The sequence below is a fragment of the Salmo salar genome, chromosome ssa12, assembly GCF_905237065.1.
Source record: "Salmo salar chromosome ssa12, Ssal_v3.1, whole genome shotgun sequence".
Classification (NCBI taxonomy): Eukaryota; Metazoa; Chordata; class Actinopteri; order Salmoniformes; family Salmonidae; genus Salmo; species Salmo salar.
Window position 1 is genome coordinate 37,477,095 of NC_059453.1, and position 20,627 is coordinate 37,497,721.

Here is a 20,627-nt window from a genome sequence, read left to right on the forward strand (position 1 = left end):
ACGAGGGGGTGTGGTATATGGCCAATATACCACGGCTAAGGGCTGTTCTTCAGCACGACGCATTGCGGAGTGTATGGACACAACCTTTGGCCATATACCACAAACCCCCGATGTGCCTTATTGCTATTATAAACTGGTTACCAATGTAATTAGAACAGTAAAAATAAATGTTTTGTCATACCCGTGGTATACGGTCTGATATACCACAGTTGTCAGCCAATCAGCATTCAGGGCTCAAACCAACCAGTTTATAAATAGTATTACCGGCTTGGTACACAAGATTGCGCCAAAGAAACGGAAAAAGCGCCATTGGGCGTGTATACCAGAATGCTAACAACATTTGCACAAGTAATAGCGAATTTCAATGGAGGCTGCTCGCTGAATATGCTAACAAAAATAAACCAATTGCAAAGACAGGCAATCCAGCTCATAATGTAAAAAATGCAGTACCAGTCAAATGCTTGGACACACCTACTCATTCAAGGGTTTTAATTTATTTTGACTATTTTCTACATTGTAAAATAATAGTGAAGACATCAAAAGTATGAAATAACACATTTGGAATCATGTAGTAACCAAAAAAGTATTAAACAAATCAATATATATTTAATATTTTTGATTCTTCAAAGTAGCCACCCTTTGCCTTGATGATAGCCTTTCACACTCTTGGCATTCTCTCAACCAGCTTCACCTGGAATGTTTTTCAAACCGTCTTGAAGGAGTTCCCACATATGCTGAGGACTTGTTGGCTGCTTTTCCTTCACTCTGCAGTCCATTCATCCCAAACCATCTCAATTGGGTTGAGGTCAGGTGATTGTGGAGGCCAGGTCATCTGATGCAGCACTTCATCACTCTCCTTCTTGGTGAAATAGCCCTTACACAGCCTGGAGATGGGTTGGGTCATTGTCCTGTTGGAAAACAAATGATAGTCCCACTAAGCCAAAACCAGATGGGATTGTGTATCACTGCAGAATGCTGTGGTAGCCATGCTAGTTAAGTATGCCTTGAATTCTAAATAAATCACAGTGTCACCAGTAAAGCACCATTACACCTCCTCCTCTATGCTTCACGGTGGGAACCACACATGCGGAGATCATCCGTTTACCTGCTCTGCGTCTCACAAAGACACAGCGGTTGGAACTAAAAATCTCACATTTGGACTCATCAGACCAAAGGACAGATTTCCACCAGCCTAATGTCCATTGCTCGTGTTTCTTGGCCCAAGCAAGTCTCTTCTTCTTATTGGTGTCCTTTGGTAGTGGTTCCTTTGCAGCAATTCGACCATGAAGGCCGGATTCACGAAGTTTCCTATAAACAGTTGATGTTGAGATGTGTCTGTTACTTGAACTCTGTGAAACATTTACTTGGGCTGCAGCAGAGGTAACTCTGGGTCTTCCTTTCCTGTGGCGGTCCTCATGAGAGCCAGTTTCATCATAGCGCTGGATGTTTTTTGTGACTGCTCTTGAAGAAACTTTTAAAGTTCTTGACTGGCTTTTCTCTTTGCTTATTTAAACAGTTCTTTACATAATAATGACTTGGTCTTTTACCAAATAGGGCTATCTTCTGTATACCCCCATAACTTGTCACAACACAACTGATTCTCAAACGCATTTAAGAAGGAAAGAAATTCCACAAATTAACTTAACAAGGCACACCTGTTAATTGAAATGCATTCCAGGTGACTACCTCATGAAGGTGGTTGAGAGAATGCCAAGAGTGTGCAAAGCTGTCATCAAGGCAAAGGGTGGTTATTTGAAGAATCTCAAATATAAAATATATTTTGATTTGTTTAACACTTCTTTGGTTACTACATGATTCTATGTTTGTTATTTCATAGTTTTGATGTCTTACTATTATTCAACAATGTTGAAAATAGTAAATATAAAGAAAAACATTTGAATGAGTAGGTGTGTCCAAACTTTTGACTGGTACTGTATTAAGGTAGGAGCTACCGAATGTCATTTTTGTGAGTTTGGACATTTACAAGCAAATGTGAACTAGTGACATTGTGCAAATGTCTTTATTTTTTTTGCATTGTTTGTAACTTTTTTTGTACTTAATTTCCTGGTTCAGTTGCACTTCTCCACTCAGGTGAGAATTCACAAACAGGCATTCTATGAGCATACAGCGCTCTGACTGATTTGTAGCTTTACTGAACAAAAATATAAACCCAACATGCAACAATTTCAACGAGTTTGCTGAGTTACAGTTCATATAAGGAAATCAGCCAATTGAAATAAAGAAACTAGGCCCTAATATATGGATTTAACATGACTGGGCAGGGGCGCAGCCATGGGTGGGCCTGGCTTCCCAGTGGGTGGGCCTATGCCCTCCCATGGCTGTGCCCCTGCCCATCATCTGATGAAAATGAAGCTCTTTTCTGCCGAATGTGTTGCGCTAATGTATTTTCTGTGAAGAAAAACTATAGTTGCACATCGCTGATCACTCTATTGATGCAAACTTTTAACATAAAATGCGACTCCTGACAATACCCACCTGGACTCACCTGATTCCTCCCAAAGTGCTATTTACAAACAAACCCGTGACTGGCTCAACTGTTCTGGGGAACTAAGGTATGCATCATAATGTAAAATAATGTGACGGGTAAAATGAAAAAACGTGATCTGCGTTATCTCTTAACATATTGCACAAGTTGACTGCAGGTATTTAGTTAAAAAGTAGCTACAAGTATTAAAATGTATAAAAAAAAAACATCCTGTGGCTTTTTCCAAATACCCCGGTGTACAGTATACTGCCCATACCTAATTATTGGAGATTTATTTAAGTTTTATCAAGTAAAATTATTTAGGATTAAAGATTCATAACAGATTTTATAGGCACAGGTATTTTATTGGTCTTTTTTATAGATATTTAAGTGTAGCGGGACAGATGCAACTATTGGTTTGTAAGTAACAGTGCACGTTTAATAACAAAAGTGCATTACAAACTTACAAAAAAGGTATCTTTAGAACCAAAACTTCACATTTCTAAATGTTGCCAACTGTTTGCTTTGTGATAGCAATGTCCATTGTTGAATATGATTATAATAACATTTGAACCATCAACAATCCAAAGCATTTTAAGTGTCTCTCAGTTCATCCCAACAGTCTAGAGTGGCTTTCCCTCCTCCTCTCCTCGACCTTCACTTATCTAAAAACGTAGGATAGGTGAAAGACACATGGCCAAGACCCAATTCCCAGTCCATTTTTTTCCCCATATAGAGGCAGATGAAGGAGACGAGACCATTTTAGACTATTGACATCCACTATGAGCTGGTTTCCCTGACACAGATTAAGCTTAGTCCTGAACTAAAAAGCTATTTCAATGGAGATCAAGAAAATAGACAATGTATTTTATTCCAGGACTAGGCTGAGCCTGATCTGTGTTTGGGAAACTATCCCTATATGTCAAAGTGAATCCTTCATCAGGAGATGGCAGGCTGGTCTGGAGTTGAATCAGGGTTGCTCTCCACCAGGCTCTGCACTCGGGCCAGGATGATCTCGTTGGAGCTGCTACAGTCTTCCGCTCCGTAGGGGGCACTCACTGTCAGCACGTTGGCCACGCACAGCATCTCGCCCTTCTCTTCCACGGGGATACGGTTCTTTTCCAGCCACATGCGGAGGCTCTCTTTCCTGTGCCTCACTTCTTCCGGACCAAGGGCGTGGGCTCCTGGGGGTGTGAAAATTAACCTCAGCCGCCCCGCCGTTTCTTCATTGCCCTCCTGGAGGACCTCTACTTCCTGCACTGCATGGCCTGTCACAACTCGGACCGTCGGCGTGCCTCCTTTCTCCTGGAAGGTCACTAGGACTATACTGGGGGAGGGAAAATAGGTAATGCATTGAGTGTCAACTCAGCTGATATACACCCATTTCAAAGCAACAATCCTGGTATTGTCTATGACTGAGTCACATCAAAAATATCACACTGTAGCTTGGGATAGCAGTTACGAAGTAGGATGCTCAAACTTAGGTCTCATAACAGAGTGGTGTCGTCACTGTTGTAGCTAGGTACCACACTATATAAGTGGGAGAAAAAAACTGACAAATCAGTGCATTAGTGTATTATTTTCATATCATAGCCTAAGCTATCCATCAACAAATTGTGCACATGGCCATGAGGAAGAGTACTGGGAAGGTGACGAAGTTACCTGGCAGATACTGGATCAACGGTAAACACCCAACCATGATGTTGTTGTTTCTCGTGTGCTGTCACTTTGACCTCTTTGTTGACATATTTACACCACTCCAGTGGCTTCAGTTGACGCCACGTGTCCATTACTATTTCAATATACTGACCGAGATTAAGCTACACTGGGTTTTAATCTCCAAATCAGGTGATTGAGCTGGCTACTGGCTAGCTGGATTGAGCCTGTGATTAAATTTGTCCGACGGTCAAATGTGTCGTAGAAAACAGTGATACAATTCCAAAGGTTCCAGCCGGAAGAATTAAATAGCTCGTTACACATTACTAACCTCTTCACCAACCTAATACTCTACTGTGTGATTCATGGTATGTACTATGGTATGAAATATGAGTGATTTAGCATTTTATTGCATTGCACGAGTACATTTAGTGAACCGTCCTGTCTGACAGTCCTCTCAGGAGAATCAGTTTGACACACGCATGCGCAGATTGATTGTAAAGCGGGCCTTGAATCATGTCAAGACACGGTCGAAACGGAGGAGGTAAACTAAATAGAAAAACAGATTTTAACTTCACAAAAAGATAACCTAACGCATGTTCAATAGTAGACAAAATACATATTGACGTCAAACTCAGTATTCGTGAAGATAATCTCATGCTTAGTTAACTAGCCAGCTATCTAACGTTAGCTGCATTAGGCTTAACGTTAACGTTACTTAGCTTTCCTAGCTCTTGCCCTAAACAAGCACACCCGATTCTCTAATCAATGGCTTGATTATTTAGCTATTTTTCGATCAAAATGTTTTAAAGTGGCAATCTACAGTTGTTACATCCATTTGTGTACTTATAAATTACTGAAATGTGCCCATTGTTTGTTGAAGAATTGAAAGGCGCAATATGCGGAAATCTATCCGCCATTTCCTCGTTGCTAAAATTCTAATAGTTTGCGACAAAACAAGCAGTCGTTGTGTAGAGAATCATTGTACCATCTAACCCGCTGTGAAATATATTTTCCATAACAAAAAGTTACATATTGCAGCTTAAATGCCTCATGACCTTAGTTCAACTGTTGTACCCCATCAGAACCCAAAATATAAGTATGTTTTACTCCAATGTTTACAAACAATGTAAATGTTAAGAAATACTAGCTATAAATCCTCAAAACTATCATTTTGATATCATAGGATGGTCATTCCTTATATCCATTGCTCTATGAATTTGAGATTTTTAGCAAAACAGGGGTGAGGAAAGCTTTGTTATTAATGCCATACATTTGTTTGGAAAATTTCCTCTCACAAGCCAGAATGTTGAATTACTTACATTTCTACAGACAACCTGTAAAGTGAGACAGTATATTCACAGGAAAGTATACTTACATTAACTTTTCAAGGCGCTGGTAGTGTGTTCAGATTTTTCACCTGAAGCATGCGCAGAACCATGTAAACACATGCACGAACTCGGCAAGTATGCGTCTCTTGTGTGCATGCTTCAGGTGATAGAAATCTGAACCCACTACCACGCTTTGAAAACTTTATGTATTTATACTTCCTGTCGATATGTCTCACATTCCTACCTGCAGAAGGACCAACCACATGGACAACTGGGAAAGTGAGTAAAAATATAATTTTATCTGTGTCATAGTCGGCCGTGACCAGGAGACCCATGAGGCGGCGCACAATTGGCCCAGCGTCGTCCGGGTTAGGGGAGGGTTTGGCCGGCCGGGATTTCCTCGTCCAATCGCGCTCTAGTGACTCCTTGTTGCGGAACCAGGTGCCTGCAAGCGGACTTCGGTCGTCAGTTGGACGGTGTTTCCTCCAACACATTGGTGTGGCTGGCTTCCGGGTTAAGCGAGCAGTGCGGCTTGCCAGGGTTGTGTTTCGGAAGACGCACGGCTCTCAACCTTCGCCTCTCCCGAGTCCGTAGGGGAGTTGCAACGATGGGACAAGATTGTAACTACCAATTGGATATCATGAAAAGGGGGGTAAAGTACAAAAAAAAAAATATATATATATATTTCAATCAACATTCTGGCTTGTAGAGGTCATGAAAGCAAACTTTCCTGATCCAAATGCCAATTTCTGCCTGACGTAGTAATCAATGCAATTCAACTTCGGGTCTTTAGGCTAAACTGCCGATTGCGGCTTTAACTATATGAGTAGTGATTAGTAGACAAGTTGAATTAGGTGTGCTAGCTCTGGAATAGATCAATAACATGTAACATCTGTGGTCCCCAAGGCGTTTGAGAACCACTGATAACGTTAGTATAGCTAAAGAGCCTGGGTTAAGGTGCTAAACTCTTACTTTTGTAGAGGGCAGCTCATGAGTCAAAAATGGGTCCGCAAAATTTGACCTTATTTGCAGTTTAATTAGGCTAAGTAACAAAATCCTCACCTCACTAGCTGTTCCACCTTCTTAGTTGACTCGTTCACCACAGAGCCAAACATAGCTACGCTTGATGACAACACCATGCCTCTGTAACGTTAGTCGGTGTCATAAAGAATTCAATGGTTATGTATGACATATGTTAGGGGATGGATTACATCTAAATTCAAAGAGCAAATTACACGTTCACTTGGCAACTAATGGAAATCGAACATGGGCCTAATCATAACCCCATAAACCTTTTGTCTTATCATAAAGAAAGGGAAAGGGGGATACCTAGTGAGTTGTACAACTGAAAGCATTCAACTGAAATGTGTTTTCCGCATTTAACCCAACCCCTCTGAAACAGACAGGTAGCAGATTGCAGAAATGGATAAATTACTAGATGTTGCACAATCTAGTAGCAAGATATGGAGATAAGGTTGATCCTTTGCCTAATTTATCACATTTTCAGGCTTCAAATATTTGCTCTAGTGTGATTTAGGTGATACGTAATTGCAGTAAATCACTATATACAGCTCATTGTCATGTGGAAAAGTAAACAATATATTCATATGCCTAACACAAATCATTTCTAATTTTATTTAGACCATAGCATGAGGAACTGCCTCAGGCCAACCCTATGCTAATCATTCACTGACCTCAATACATGGGATGCCTTGAGAGGGCTGCATTTCAATGTGATTTTTACATTTGTGCAGTTACTTACAGCAACCCTTTTGATACTGAGCTTAGGGGAGTGGGAAATCAAAGGCCTCTCAGAACAGAAGTCAACGAGTTGCAGCAGTGGTGGCACCTCTTTCTGTTTTTCCTTTGCAGATGCTAAGATTTACGTCGGTAACCTGGGCACTGGTGCAGGGAAAGGAGAGCTAGAGCGGGCGTTCGGGTATTACGGACCATTAAGAACAGTGTGGATTGCTAGGAACCCCCCGGGCTTTGCCTTTGTGGAGTTTGAAGACACCCGGGATGCAGAAGATGCGGTCCGAGGCCTTGACGGCAAGTAAGTGGTACCTCAAGACTCCAGACTTTGCCCCCAAGTTTAGCCTACTTTCCAAGACCTACAAGCTGAAAGGGCTCAAAGGGCACCTGTGTTGTTGACGTTTGCCAATCAATAATGTAATTTGCTCTTTGCAAATATTGAAGGTTTTTATTGGTTTAGGGACATGTATCAGTAGAAGGTAAGCAGGTAGCTGGTATTATCTTGTTACTCATTTGCTACTATCCATATCATACACTTTAGGTATGTTCCTAAATGCTTGTTACACTTAAGATGGGTTTCCTTAAGTCCTCTTTTTAAAGTGAACTATGCCATTGCGCAATTTTCTGACTGTCGAACTGACTGTTTTTCAGGTTGATTTCTGGATCTCGAGTTCGAGTTGAATTATCTACAGGGATGCCGCGGCGATCTCGGTACGAGCGTGCTCCCACCAACCGGCCCTTTGACTCCAACGACAAGTGCTATGAGTGTGGTGAGCGGGGGCACTATGCCTACGACTGCCACCGCTACGGTCGACGCAGGAGGACCAGGTAAAGCCTCCTTAACCAATGCATCAGATTTAGCTTGTTTTGGTCTTTTCTTATTTTGATAGTTGTCGCTTATTTTCCATTGTCTTGATTTTTCAGTGTCTTATGTAGGTAATTTTTTTATTAAAGATGATTATTATACTATCATACAACCTGTTGTTGTTGTAACTTTTGTCTCCGTCTGTCACTTAATCCCTTTTAAAATTTGGAAATACTTCTGAACTGTTATGTGGGTTTTTTTTGTTAACAACTCACCTGGTCAAAACATTTCAGGTTTCGTCGTTTGATTCAGAGTGTCACGATCCTTAACGATTTCATGAGGCATCTAGCAAATTCCACACTTTCGATCCTATGACCATGGGGTTGATCGATCAGCCAGACCTCCCCTTCTCAAGCAACTGCCACTTCTAGCTGCACCTTAAAGATTTCATAGAGGGCTGACAATTCACCAGATGATTTGGTTATCAATTTGAGCCTGGGGTTTTGTAAAGAGGACAACCTGGTAGACCATGGTCCCGTCTAGACAAATCGCCTTGCATCTATCAAGTCTCAATCAAGCGATTTGGCTGTCAATACAATCATCATCGTTAGAAATCGAAGAACACGACTAGATGCAGAGGTCGGCTGATAGATACTTCTAGAACGCCTAGATCTGCTCGAACCTTGGTCCAAAGTGGGTCAACCGGGCAAACTCGCAAGGTTTATTTCAAGTACCAATTAATGTGTTTTTATCTCCAATGTATGACTTGACAATAACATTCCTCTCTTCCACTCTTTACTAGAGAACTGAAAGGCCTGCTTTAAGCAGGATACATTAGCTCCATGAACAGCTATGTCTATATTAGAGGTCGACCGATTATGATTTTTCACCGCCGATACCGATTATTGGGGGACCAAAAAAGGGCCGATACCGATTAATCGGCCAATATTTATATATACAGTTGAAGTCGGAAGTTACATACACCTTAGTCAAATACATTTAAACTCAGTTTTTCACAATTCCTGACATTTAATCCTAGTAAAAATTCCCTGTCTTAGGTCAGTTAGGATCACCACTTTATTTTAAGAATGTGAAATGTCAGAATTATAGTAGAGTGATTTATTTCAGCTTTTATTTCTTTCATCACATTCCCAGTGGGTCAGAAGTTTACATACACTCAATTAGTATTTGGTAGCATTGCCTTTAAATTGTTTAACTTGGGTCAAACGTTTCGGGTAGCCTTCCACAAGCTTCCCACAATAAGTTGGGTGAATTTTGGCCCATTCCTCCTGATAGCTGGTGTAACTGAGTCAGGTTTGTAGGCCTCCTTGCTCGCACACGCTTTTTCAGTTCTGCCCACACATTTTCTATGGGCTTGAGGTCAGGGCTTTGTGATGGCCACTCTAATACCTTGACTTTGTTGTCCTTAAGCCATTTTGCCACAACTTTGGAAGTATGGTTGGGGGCATTGTCCATTTGGAAGACCCATTTGCGACCAAGCTTGAACTTCCTGACTGATGTCTTGAGATGTTGCTTCAATATATCCACATAATTTTCCTACCTCATGATGGACTCTATTTTGTGAAGTGCACCAGTCCCTCCTGCAGCAAAGCACGCTCACAACATGATGCTGCCACCCCCGTGCTTCACGGTTGGGATGGTGTTCTTCGGCTTGCAAGCCTCCCCCTTTTTCCTCCAAACATAACGATGGTCATTATGGCCAAACAGGTCTATTTTTGTTTCATCAGACCAGAGGACATTTCTCCAAAAAGTACGATCTTTGTCCCCATGTGCAGTTGCAAACCGTAATCTGGCTTTTTTTATGCCGGTTTTGGAGCAGTGGCTTCTTCCTTGCTGAGCGGCCTTTCAGGTTATGTCGATATAGGTCTCGTTTCACTGTGGATATAGATACTTTTGTACCTGTTTCCTCCAGCATCTTCACAAGATCCTTTGCTGCTGTTCTGGGATTGATTTGCCCATTTCGCACCAAAATATGTTCATGTCTAGGAAATAGAACGCGTCTCCTTCCTGACCAGTATGACGGCTGCGTGGTCCCATGGTGTTTATACTTGCGTACTGTTGTTTGTACAGATGAGCGTGGTACCTTCAGGCATTTAGAAATTGCTCCCAAGGATGAACCAGACTTGTGGAGGTCTACATTTTTTTTTCTGAGGTCTTGGCTGATTCCTTTTGATTTCCCCATGATGTCAAGCAAAGAGGCACTGGGTTTGAAGGTAGGCCTTTAAATACATCCACAGGTACACCTCCAATTGACTCAAATTATGGCAATTAGCATTTCAGAAGCATCTATAGCCATGAGATAATTTTCTGGAATTTTCCAAGCTTTTTAAAGGCACAGTCAACTTAGTGTATGTAAACTTCTGACCCACTGGAATTGTGATACAGTGAATTATATGTGAAATAATCTGTCTGTAAACAATTGTTGACAAAATGACTTGTCATGCACAAAGTAGATGTCCTAACCGACTTGCCAAAACTATAGTTTGTTAACAAGAAATTTGTGGAGTGGTTTAATGACTCCAACCTAAGTGTATGTAAACTTCAGACTTCAACTGTATATATGTAATAATGACAATTACAACAATACTGAATGAACAATGAACACTTATTTTTTAACTTAATATAATACATAAATAAAATCAATTGTATTTATGTATTATATTAATATAATTAATGATGTATTATATTAATTTAATCAATTTAGTCTAAATAATGAAACATGTTCAATTTGGTTTAAATAATGTAAAAACAATGTTGGAGAAGAAGGTAAAAGTGCAATATGTGCCATGTAAAAAAAGCTAAAGTTTTAAGTTCCTTGCTCAGAACATGAGAACATATGAAAGCTGGTGGTTCCTTTTAACATGAGTCTTCAATATTCCCAGTTAAGAAGTATTAGGTTGTAGTTATTATAGGAATTATAGGACTATTTCGCTATACCATTTGTATTTCATATACCTTTGACTATTGGATGTTCTTATAGGCACTTTAGTATTGCCAGCCTAATCTCGGGAGTTGATAGGCTTGAAGTCATAAACAGCACAGTGCTTTAAGCATTGCTAAGTGCTGCTGGCAAATGCAGTAAAGGGCTGTTTGAATGAATGCTTACGAGCCTGCTGCTACCTACCACTTCTCAGTCAGACTGCTCTATCAAATATCAAATCATATACTTAATTATAATATAATAAACACACAGAAATACGAGCCTTTGGTCATTAATATGGTAAAATCCGTTAACTATCGAAAACAAAATGTTTATTCTTTCAGTGAAATACGCAACCGTTCCGTATTTTATCAAACGGGTGGCAACCCTAAGTCTAAATATTGCTGTTATATTGCACAACCTTCAATGTTATGTCATAATTATGTAAAAGTCTGGCAAATCAATTACGGTCTTTACACAGTTCGCAACGAGCCAGGCGGCCCAAACTGCTGCATATACCCTGACTCTGCTTGCACTGAACGCAAGAGAAGTGACACAATTTCCCTATTTAATATTGCTTGCTAACATGAATTTATTTTAACTACATATGCAGGTTAAAAAAATATACTTGTGTATTGATTTTAAGAAAGGCATTCATGTTTATGGTTAGGTACATTTGTGCAATGTAAATGCTTTTTCCGCGAATGCGCTTTTGTTAAATCATCACCCATTTGGTGAAGTTGAAGTAGGCTGGAATTCGATGATAAATTAACAGGCACCACATTGATTATATGCAACGCAAAACAAGCTAGATAACCTAGTAATATCATCAATCATGTGTAGTTAACTAGTGATTATGTGAAGATTGATTGATTGTTTTTTTTATAAGAAGTTTAATGCTAGCTAGCAACTTACCTTGGCTCCTTGCAGCCACAAGGTCCTTTTGATGCTGCACTCGCGTAACAGGTGGTCAGCCTGCCACGCAGTCTCCTCGTGGATTGCAATGTAATCGGCCATAATCGGCGTCCAAAAAGGCGATTAACGATTGTTATGAAAAACTTGAAATCGGCCCTAATTAATCGGCCATGCCGATTAATCGGTCGACCTCTAGTCTATATAGTGACTCCTACTACCAGTACCATTGCACGTGTAATGCTAAATCTAATGTAATCCTCCTCTTTTTGTGTGTTGATTTTGAGCCAGTGTCAGAGCGTCAGTGGGCTTAGGGTGATTGTTGTTGTCAGAGGCCAGGTCAGAATTAAAAGCAGACTGAGGCAGTGTTATGTGGGGCTTCGCGGGGCCTGCTCTGAACTGTCCATCTTTCCCTCCCTCCCCCTCGTTTGGATGTGGTTTAGGTCCCGGTCTCACTCCAGGTCCGGTGGGAGGAGGTACTCTCGCTCTCGCAGCCGGGGCCGTGGCAGGAGGTGAGCACTCTTATGCACATTTTTCTCGTTCCAAAGGCGCTGTTGTCCAACTTCCTCGGGAAGAGTGTCACGTCAATCATCGATGGAGTTCCTCAGGGGTCTATTCTTGGACATCTTTTTTTTGTAACACATTATGAAATAAAAATGATTGTACAGTGCATTCAAAGCATTCAGACCCCTTGACTTTTTACACATTTTGTTACTTACAGCCTTATTCTAAAATGTATTCAATTGTTTCCCACCTCATCAATATCACATTTACATAAGTATTCATACCCTTTACTCAGTACTTTGTTGAAGCTCCTTTGGCAGCGATTACAACTTAGTCTTCTTGGGTATGACTCTACAAGCTTGGCAAACCTGTATTTGGGGAGTTTCTCCCATTTTCTCTACAGTTTCTCCCATTTTCTCTACAGGCATCACAGCACAGCTATTTTCAGGTCTCCAGATATGTTCGATTGAGTTCAAATCAGGGCTCTGACTGGGCCACTCAAGGACATTCAGAGACTTGTCCCGAAGCCACTCCTGTGTTATCTTGGCTGTGGGCTTAGGGTCGTTGTCCTGTTGGAAGGTGAACCTTCACCCCAGTCTTAAGATCCTGAGCGCTCTGGAGAGGGTTTTCATCAAGGATCTCTCCGTTCATCTTTGCCTCACTCCTGACTAGTCTCCCAGTCCCTGCTGATGAAAAACATCTGCACAGCATGATGCTGCCGCCACCATGCTTCCCCCGTAGGGATGAAGGCATCATTGGTGGAGTGCTGCAAAGATGGTTGTCCTTCTGGAAGGTTCTCCCATCTCCAAAGAGGACCTTTGGAGCTTTGTCAGAGTGACCATTCGGTTCTTGGTCACCTCCCTGACCAAGGCCCTTCTCTCTCGATTGCTCAGTTTGGCCGGGTGGCCTGCTCTAGGAAGAGTCTTGGTGGTTCCAAACCTTTTTCATTTAAGAATGATGGAGGCCACTGTGTTCTTGGGAACCTTCAATGCTGCAGAAGTTTTTTGGTACCTTTCCCCAGATCTGTGCCTCGACACAATCCTGTCTCTGAGCTCTACGGACAATTCCTTCGACCTCATGGCTTGGTTTTTGCTCTGACATGCACCGTCAACTGTGGGACCTTATATAGACAGGTGTGTGCCTTTCCAAATCATGTTCAATCAATTGAATTTTCCAGCATGATGGAGCACCTTGCCATAAGGCAAAAGTGATAACTAAGTGGCTCGTGGAACAAAACATTGATATTTTGGGTCCATGGCCAGGAAACGCCCCAGACCTTAAATCCCATTGAGAATTTATGGTCAATCCTCAAGAGGCGGGTGGACAAACAAAACCCACATATTCTGACAAACTCCAAGCATTGATTATGCAAGAATGGGCTGCCGTCAGTCAGGATGTGGCCCAGAAGTTAATTGACAGCATGCCAGGGCGGATTGCAGAGGTCTTGAAAAAGAAGGGTCAACACTGCAAATATTGACTCTTTGCATCAACTTCATGTAATTGTCAATAAAAGCCTTTGACACTTATGAAATGCTTGTAATTATATTTCACTATTCCATAGTAACATCTGGCAAAAATATCTAAAGACACTGAAGTAGCAAACTTTGTGAAAATGTATATTTGTGTAATTGAGAACTTTTGACCACGACTGTAGATTGATGAGGAAAATGTGTTGTTTAATCCATTTTAGAATAAGGCTGTAACAAAACAAAATGTGGAAAAATGGAAGGAGTCTGAATACTTTCTGAATACATTGAGTGTATAAAACATTAGGAACGCCTTCCTAATATTCAGTTGCACCCCCTTTTGCCCTCAGAACAGCCTCAATTCGTCAGGGCATGGACTCTACAAGGTATAAAGTGTTCCACAGGAATGCTGGCCCATGTTGATTCTAATGCTTCCCACAGTTGTGTCAAGTTCTCTGGATGTCCTTTAGGTGCTGGACCATTCTTGATACACACGGGAAACTTGAGCGTAAAAAAAACAGCAGTGTTGCAGTTCTTGACACACTCAAACCAGTGCGCCTGGCACCGACTACCATTCCTCGTTCAAAGGCACTTATATCTTTTGTCTTGCCCAATCAATGAAATGTATTATAAAGCCCCTTTTACATCAGCAGATGTCACAAAGTGCTATACAGAAACCTAGCCTAGAACCCCAAACAGCAAGCAATGCGGATGTAGAAGCATGGTGGCTAGGAAAAACTCCCCCTTCACCCTCTGAATGGCCCACATGCACAACCCATGTCTCAAGTCCTTCTTTAACCTGTCTCCTCCCCTTCATCTACACTAACTGAAGTGGATTTAACAAGTGACATCAATAAGGGATCATAGCTTTCAACTGGTCAGTCTATGTCAGGGTTCTCCAACCCTGTTCCTGGAGAGCTACCTTCCTGTAGGTTTTTGCTCCAACCCCAGTTGTAAGCAACCTGATTCAGCTGCTCAACCAGCTAATTATTAGAATCAGGTACGCTAGATTAGGGTTGGAGGGAAAACCTACAGGATGGTAGCTCTCCAGGAACACTGGTTGGAGAGCCCTGGTCTGTCATGGAAAGAACAGGTGTTCCTAATGTTTTGTACACTCAGTGTAGAGTAAATTGTCATTGCACGGTTATGCTGTACACAACTCCACATACATGCATGCATACATTCACCACAGATAAATATACAGATTTGTATGTGTTACGTTAGTATGATAGAGTAGTTGATCTGGAATGGCAGTACAGAGTTTACCGGGTCTGAATGTATATTCGCTAACAGCTTTTGATATTTATGTTCTAGATCAAGATCCTTCTCTCCACGCCGCTCTCGTTCTCCTAGAAGATCTAGAGCCCTTACCCCCAAGAGATCAAGGTAAATTGTAGAAAATTGGACTTGCTTGCATTATTTAAAGATCCCACATTGTGTAAAACAATAACATTGTTCACTTATTTAGTAAATGATGGGTGTTGATGCTTTTCCCCCTAATTTCTTTTTAGATCTCGATCAAAGTCCAGATCAAGGTCTAGGTCACTTTCTCATGCAAAGACCAGGTGAGAAATATAACTGTTTCATTGCTCTGATCAGCGTTGCATTGCTATCGTCAACAATGCAGCTACATAAGTTGAGTAATTAACACTTAATGCAACAGTTTGTGTTAATCCCCAAAGATTGTCACTACTGCAACAAAATACAATTTTGTGTTGGTATTGACCGTTTCGGGTATTACAATTCAGACATTTGTCCCCTTGATATATTACATCACTGACTTAAGAGACTAGAGCAGGTTCTTCATTCTATGGAGGGCATAGTGTCTGCGGGTTTTCCCTTTAGATGAAGAGAGAGACAACCAGGTGAGGAGAGTTACTACGCTGAACAAAATATAAACATAAGTGTTGGTCCCATGTTTCATGAGCTGAAATAAAAGATCCCAGAAATGTTCCACAAAAAGTTTTTCTCTCAATTTTAGTGCACAAATTTGTGTACATCCCTGTTAGTGAGCATTTCTCTTTTGCCTAGATAATCCATCCACCTGACAGGTGTGGCATATCAAGAACCTGATTAAACAGCAAAATGTGCTGTTTTCACACAACACAATGCCACAGATGTCTCAAGTTTCGAGGGAGCATACAATTGGCATGCTGACTGCAGGAATGTTCAGCAGAGCTGCTCCCAGAATTTAATGTTCATTTCTTTACCATAAGCCTCCTCCAATGTAATTTTAGAGAATTTGGCAGTACGTCCAACCGGCCTCACAACCGCAGACCACGTGTAACCACGCCAGCCCAGGACCTCCACATCTGGCTTCTTCACCTGCGGGATCGTCTGAGACCAGCCACCGGGACAGCTGATCAAACTGTGGGTTTGCACAACCAAAGAATTTCTGCACAAATTCTCAGAAACCGTCTCAGGGAAGGCAATCTGTGTGCTCGTCTTCCTCACCAGAGTCTTGACCTGACTGCAATTTAGTGTCGTAACCAACTTCAATGGGCAAATGCTCACCTTCAAAGGCCACTGGTACGCTAGAGAAGTGTGTTCTTCAAGGATGAATCCTGATTTTTAACTGTACCAGGCAGATGGCAGACAGCCTTGTGTGGATCGAGTGGTTTGCTGATTGTGAACAGAGTGCCCCATGGTGGCGTTGGGGTTATGGTATGGGCAGGTATAAGCTACGGACAAGGGACACAATTGCATTTTATCGATGGCAATTTGGATACACAGAGATACCATGACGAGATCCTGAGGCCCATTGTCGTGCCATCCATCCGCCATCATTACTTCATGTTTCAGTATAATAATGCACGGCCCCATGTTTGGGATGCTCTGGATCAACGTGTACGACAGCGTGTTCCATTTCCCACCAATATCCAGAAACTTTGCACAGCCATTGTTGCATATTGATTTATATCTTTGTTTAGTGTAATTAGTGACCTAATTTCATCAATCAACAACAAGGGAAGAGCGAAAACCCACAGGCACTCGGCCCTCCGTGGAATGAGTTGAAGTGAGGCCTAAAGCCTTGTTCACACTGCAGGCCTTAATGCTCAAATCAGTGGGGGTTTTTCAAATCAGTTTTGTAATGGTGACTGTTCAAACAGCTAGTTACAAGTGACCAAATCGTACTTGCCCTTTGTGCTGTTGTCTGTGCCCAATAATGTTTGTACCATGTTGTGTGCTGCTACCATGTTGTGTGCTGCTACCATGTGGTGTGCTTCTGCCATGTGGTGTGCTGCTGCCATGTGGTGTGTTGCTGCCATGTGGTGTGTTGCTGCCATGTGGTGTGCTGCTGCCATGTTGTGTGCTGCTGCCATGTTGTTGTTGTGTTGCTACCATGCTATGTTGTTGTCTTAGGTCTCTCTTTATGTAGTGGTGTCGTGATGTGTGTTCTGTCCTATATATTGTTTAATCCCCAGGCCTTTTGCCTTTTGGTAGGCCGTCATTGTAAACAAAAATGTGTTATTTACTGACTTGCCTAGTTAAATAAAAAGACGTTGTGTGTGTGTGTGTGTTCAGATAGCAGTCATTTGCTGACATGGCTACACTAGTTGTCATAGTAATGATGGGTATGTGTGCAGTGGTGGAGGCTGATTGGTGGTGGTGCTCGTGCTTCCTATTACTCAGAGGTTTTGTAGCAAACCTAAGGTGACAACAATGTTTGCCATGGACTTTTACCTAGTTGCTTTGAATGTTCAAAATCGTTAGTGTAAGAACACTTTTAAAGCCTCAGGATAAGATGATCCAACTTTCCAAGCTAGTCCTTTTTGGCTAGCCGCAGCAGTCAACTAGCTAGCTAGGTATCTGTTTAGGTTTGTAGTACATTCACTAATTTGTTTATAAGCAATTAACAAGCTAGCTAGCTACAACGTCACGTTCTTGTCAAACTCAACAAAGTATCTTGAGGGCCAATAAATTAGATTTGACTGTTCAGACAAGTCGCATTGCCAGCAATCAGATTGAAGGTGGTTTGCAATGGTGGCTTGAAATATCAGATTCCATGTAGCTTTTGAATTTTTAGACTGCAGGAAAAGTAACAGAAGTGATCTTAACCCATTGGTGGAGATAAAAACAACAATGACAAACAAGAAAACGGGACACTAGAATATGAATGCCTTGTATGTTTACTTCTTCAGGTCTGGTTCTGTGGGCAGATCCAAGTCTGGTTCCCCCACGAGGAGGTATGCGGAAGTCTTGAGTCTGACCCCAATTTTCTTTCCACCATTCTCCTCTCTAAACGAGCTGTGGAACAGTTTGACAATGCATGATAAGCAGCAAAACGAGACAATGAAAATGTCCATGCGGGAGGGCAGTCGTTATGCATGGTTACAGTTAACGGTGTAGATGCATGATGGTTCATTAAGTCAGGCTACTTAAGCATTACAAGTGAAAGGTAGATTCTGCAATAAATCAACAACAATTACATTCAAATATGTAATTCAATATGTGAAATATGTATTAAAAGGTTATTTGAATTTAATTCTTTCAATTCACCCAAATAGTACATTTTGCATGACGAACTAAAATTAAATGCACGGTCTTTAAATACTTTCTTGCAACAAATTGCCACTGTCGAAGTCTTGTAAGAATGAGCTCTAAAATGAAAATTCTATTTTAAATTCTAGCTGTTCAAAATCTAAAGCTTCACCTCAAAAACTAAGGTGCGTTTTTCCTCCCAGCTGAGGTAATGACTTTAATTTGGGATTAATGCACAGAAAATAAGTGAAGAGGGAAAACTATCTGTTTTTCTCTCTTTCAGCCACTCTACCTCGAGGAGTCCTCGTCGAAGTGACAGCTCGGAGAGGGACGACTGAACTTGGGAAGTTTATTTCTTTATGTTAGCATCTCTTGTGACTAAGTTCTTTTGTAAACCCATTGTATTGTATCATTTGAACATATGTGGTGTTGTTAATTTCCTCCTGAGGCATATTACTGACGTTTCAAGAAGAAGCAATGGGGACCCAGTTTGGAATGCTTTTGTGTTTGTGTTTTAGAAATAGTTGTTGGTTAATAAAGTATATTTGATTTAAAATGGTTGTGATACTGTTTTGATGCTGTGTTGTCCATCTGGGCACAGTTGGTCTTTATATAGCACAACTAAATGAAATAGTTGATCAATTAAATGTTTTGGATTGAGTGATACCTATAGAGGGCAATGTTGCACTTGCGAAATGTGCTCTTTGAATTTTGAACTCAGGATCATAGCACACTGCTCTTGTCTTATCCTTGATACCAAATAGCTACTACTTTAAGCTCTTGCCTATACAAATGTGTAGGTTAATATTTTATTTCAGACATGTGACTTCCTTGTGTATGTACTGACATGTATCTGTAACTGATAGAGGCACACCAGTGGCGGTCAGTGCCATTTAAGATGAGGGAGGACCATTTTTTTTTCATGAGCATGGCCTTATTTCTATTACAGCATATTGGATAACTCTCATTCATATTCCATTCACCCAGTTCAATATAACATCGATAGGTTTAGGCTACTACATGATACTCAAGTTTTCCCTATGACCATCATGAGGTTGCTACAACCTAACCTATGAATGAAATTTTACAGCGTAGGTGCACACAGGTCGAGAAACAAATGTAAGGTGACATACATGGACAGACAGTGACATTCATTACCGCCTTGCACACTTGCCTGCATCTAGCTGACACATTGCCTTTGGAAAGTATTCAGACCCCTTGACTTTTTCCACATTTTGTTACGCTATAGCCTTATTCTAAAATGGATTAAATTAATAAAATTCCTCAGCAATCTATGCACAATACCCCATAATGACAAAATAAAAAACAGAATTACCTTATTTACATAAGTATTCAGACCCTTTGCTATGAGACTTGAAATTGAGCTCAGTTGCATCCTGTTTCCATTGATCATCCTTGATGTTTCTACAACTTCATTGGAGTCCACCTGTGGTAAACTCAATTGATTGGACATGATTTGGAAAGGCACACACCTGTCTATATAAGGTCCCACAGTTGACAGTGCATGTCAGAGAAGAAAACAAGCCATGAGGTCAAAGGAATTGTACGTAGAGCTCCGAGACAGGCTTGTGTCGAGGCACAGATCTGGGGAAGTGTACCAAAGAACTTCTGCAACATTGAAGGTCCCCAAGAACACAGTGGCCTCCATCATTCTTAAATGCAAGAAGTTTGGAACCACCAAGACTCTTCCTAGAGATGGCCCCCCAGCCAAACTGAGCAATCGGGGGAGAAGGGCCTTGGTCAGGGAGGTGACCAAGAACCCCATGGTCAATCTGACAGAGCTCTGGAGTTCCTTTTTGGAGATGGGAGAACCTTCCAGAAGGACAACCATCTCTGCAGCACTCCACCGATCAGGCCTTTATGGTAGTGGCCAGGACGAAAGCCACTCCTCAGTAAAAGGCACATGACAGCCCGCAAGGAGTTTGCCAAAAGGCACCTAAAGACTCTCAGACCATGAGAAACAAGATTCTCTGGTCTGATGAAACCAAGATTGATATGTTTGGCCGAATGCCAAGCGTCACGTCTGGAGGAAACCTGGCACCATCCCTATGGTGAAGCATGGTGGGCCAGGCTGTGAGGATGTTTTCAGCGGCAGGGACTGGGAGACTAGTCAGGATCGAGGCAAAGATGAACGCAGCAAAGTACAAAGAGATCCTTGATGAAAACCTGCTCCATAGCGCTCAGGACCTCAGACTGGGGCGTAGGTTCACCTTCCAACTGGACAACAACCCTAAGCACACAGCCAAGACAACGCAGGAGTGGCTTCAAGACA

At 41.6% G+C, this 20,627-nt stretch overlaps 2 protein-coding genes across 11 annotated transcripts; one reads left to right on the forward strand and one right to left on the reverse strand.

Moving 5' to 3' along the window:
• Positions 1-2,829: 2,829 nt before the first annotated feature.
• Positions 2,830-6,785, reverse strand: gemin6 (gem (nuclear organelle) associated protein 6). Of its 2 annotated transcripts, none has more exons than XM_014131114.2 (2): positions 6,535-6,785; positions 2,830-3,812 (listed from the first exon to the last, which is right to left on the reverse strand). In XM_014131114.2, exons 1-2 carry the CDS (start codon positions 6,609-6,611, stop codon positions 3,425-3,427), a joined length of 465 nt encoding a protein of 154 aa, XP_013986589.1. In that variant the 5' UTR covers positions 6,612-6,785; the 3' UTR covers positions 2,830-3,424.
• On the forward strand, positions 4,453-18,890 carry LOC106564788 (serine/arginine-rich splicing factor 7). 9 transcript variants are annotated; one of them, XM_014131159.2, is made up of 9 exons: positions 4,453-4,685; positions 7,345-7,525; positions 7,876-8,052; positions 12,326-12,394; positions 15,167-15,238; positions 15,364-15,417; positions 17,995-18,039; positions 18,484-18,519; positions 18,618-18,890. In XM_014131159.2, exons 1-9 carry the CDS (start codon positions 4,658-4,660, stop codon positions 18,670-18,672), a joined length of 717 nt encoding a protein of 238 aa, XP_013986634.1. In that variant the 5' UTR covers positions 4,453-4,657; the 3' UTR covers positions 18,673-18,890. The 9 variants fall into 9 exon arrangements, with proteins under 9 accessions (XP_013986634.1, XP_013986637.1, XP_013986639.1 ...); XM_014131158.2 differs by lacking the exon at positions 4,453-4,685 and adding an exon at positions 5,477-5,751; XM_014131162.2 differs by lacking the exon at positions 18,484-18,519.
• Positions 18,891-20,627: the final 1,737 nt, after the last annotated feature.

Bases quoted from the DNA above. Each gene is read 5' to 3' on its own strand.
- LOC106564788 (XM_045691315.1), top strand. From the start codon at position 5,700: ATGTCTCACATTCCTACCTGCAGAAGGACCAACCACATGGACAACTGG. The intron at 15,239-15,363 runs GTAAATTGTAGA...ATTTCTTTTTAG, and splicing joins CTTACCCCCAAGAGATCAAG to ATCTCGATCAAAGTCCAGAT. The intron at 15,418-16,089 runs GTGAGAAATATA...ATGTAATTTTAG, and splicing joins CTTTCTCATGCAAAGACCAG to AGAATTTGGCAGTACGTCCA.
- gemin6 (XM_014131114.2), bottom strand. From the start codon at position 6,611: ATGGTGTTGTCATCAAGCGTAGCTATGTTTGGCTCTGTGGTGAACGAG. The intron at 3,813-6,534 runs GTGAGGATTTTG...TCCCTCCCCCAG, and splicing joins AAGGTGGAACAGCTAGTGAG to TATAGTCCTAGTGACCTTCC.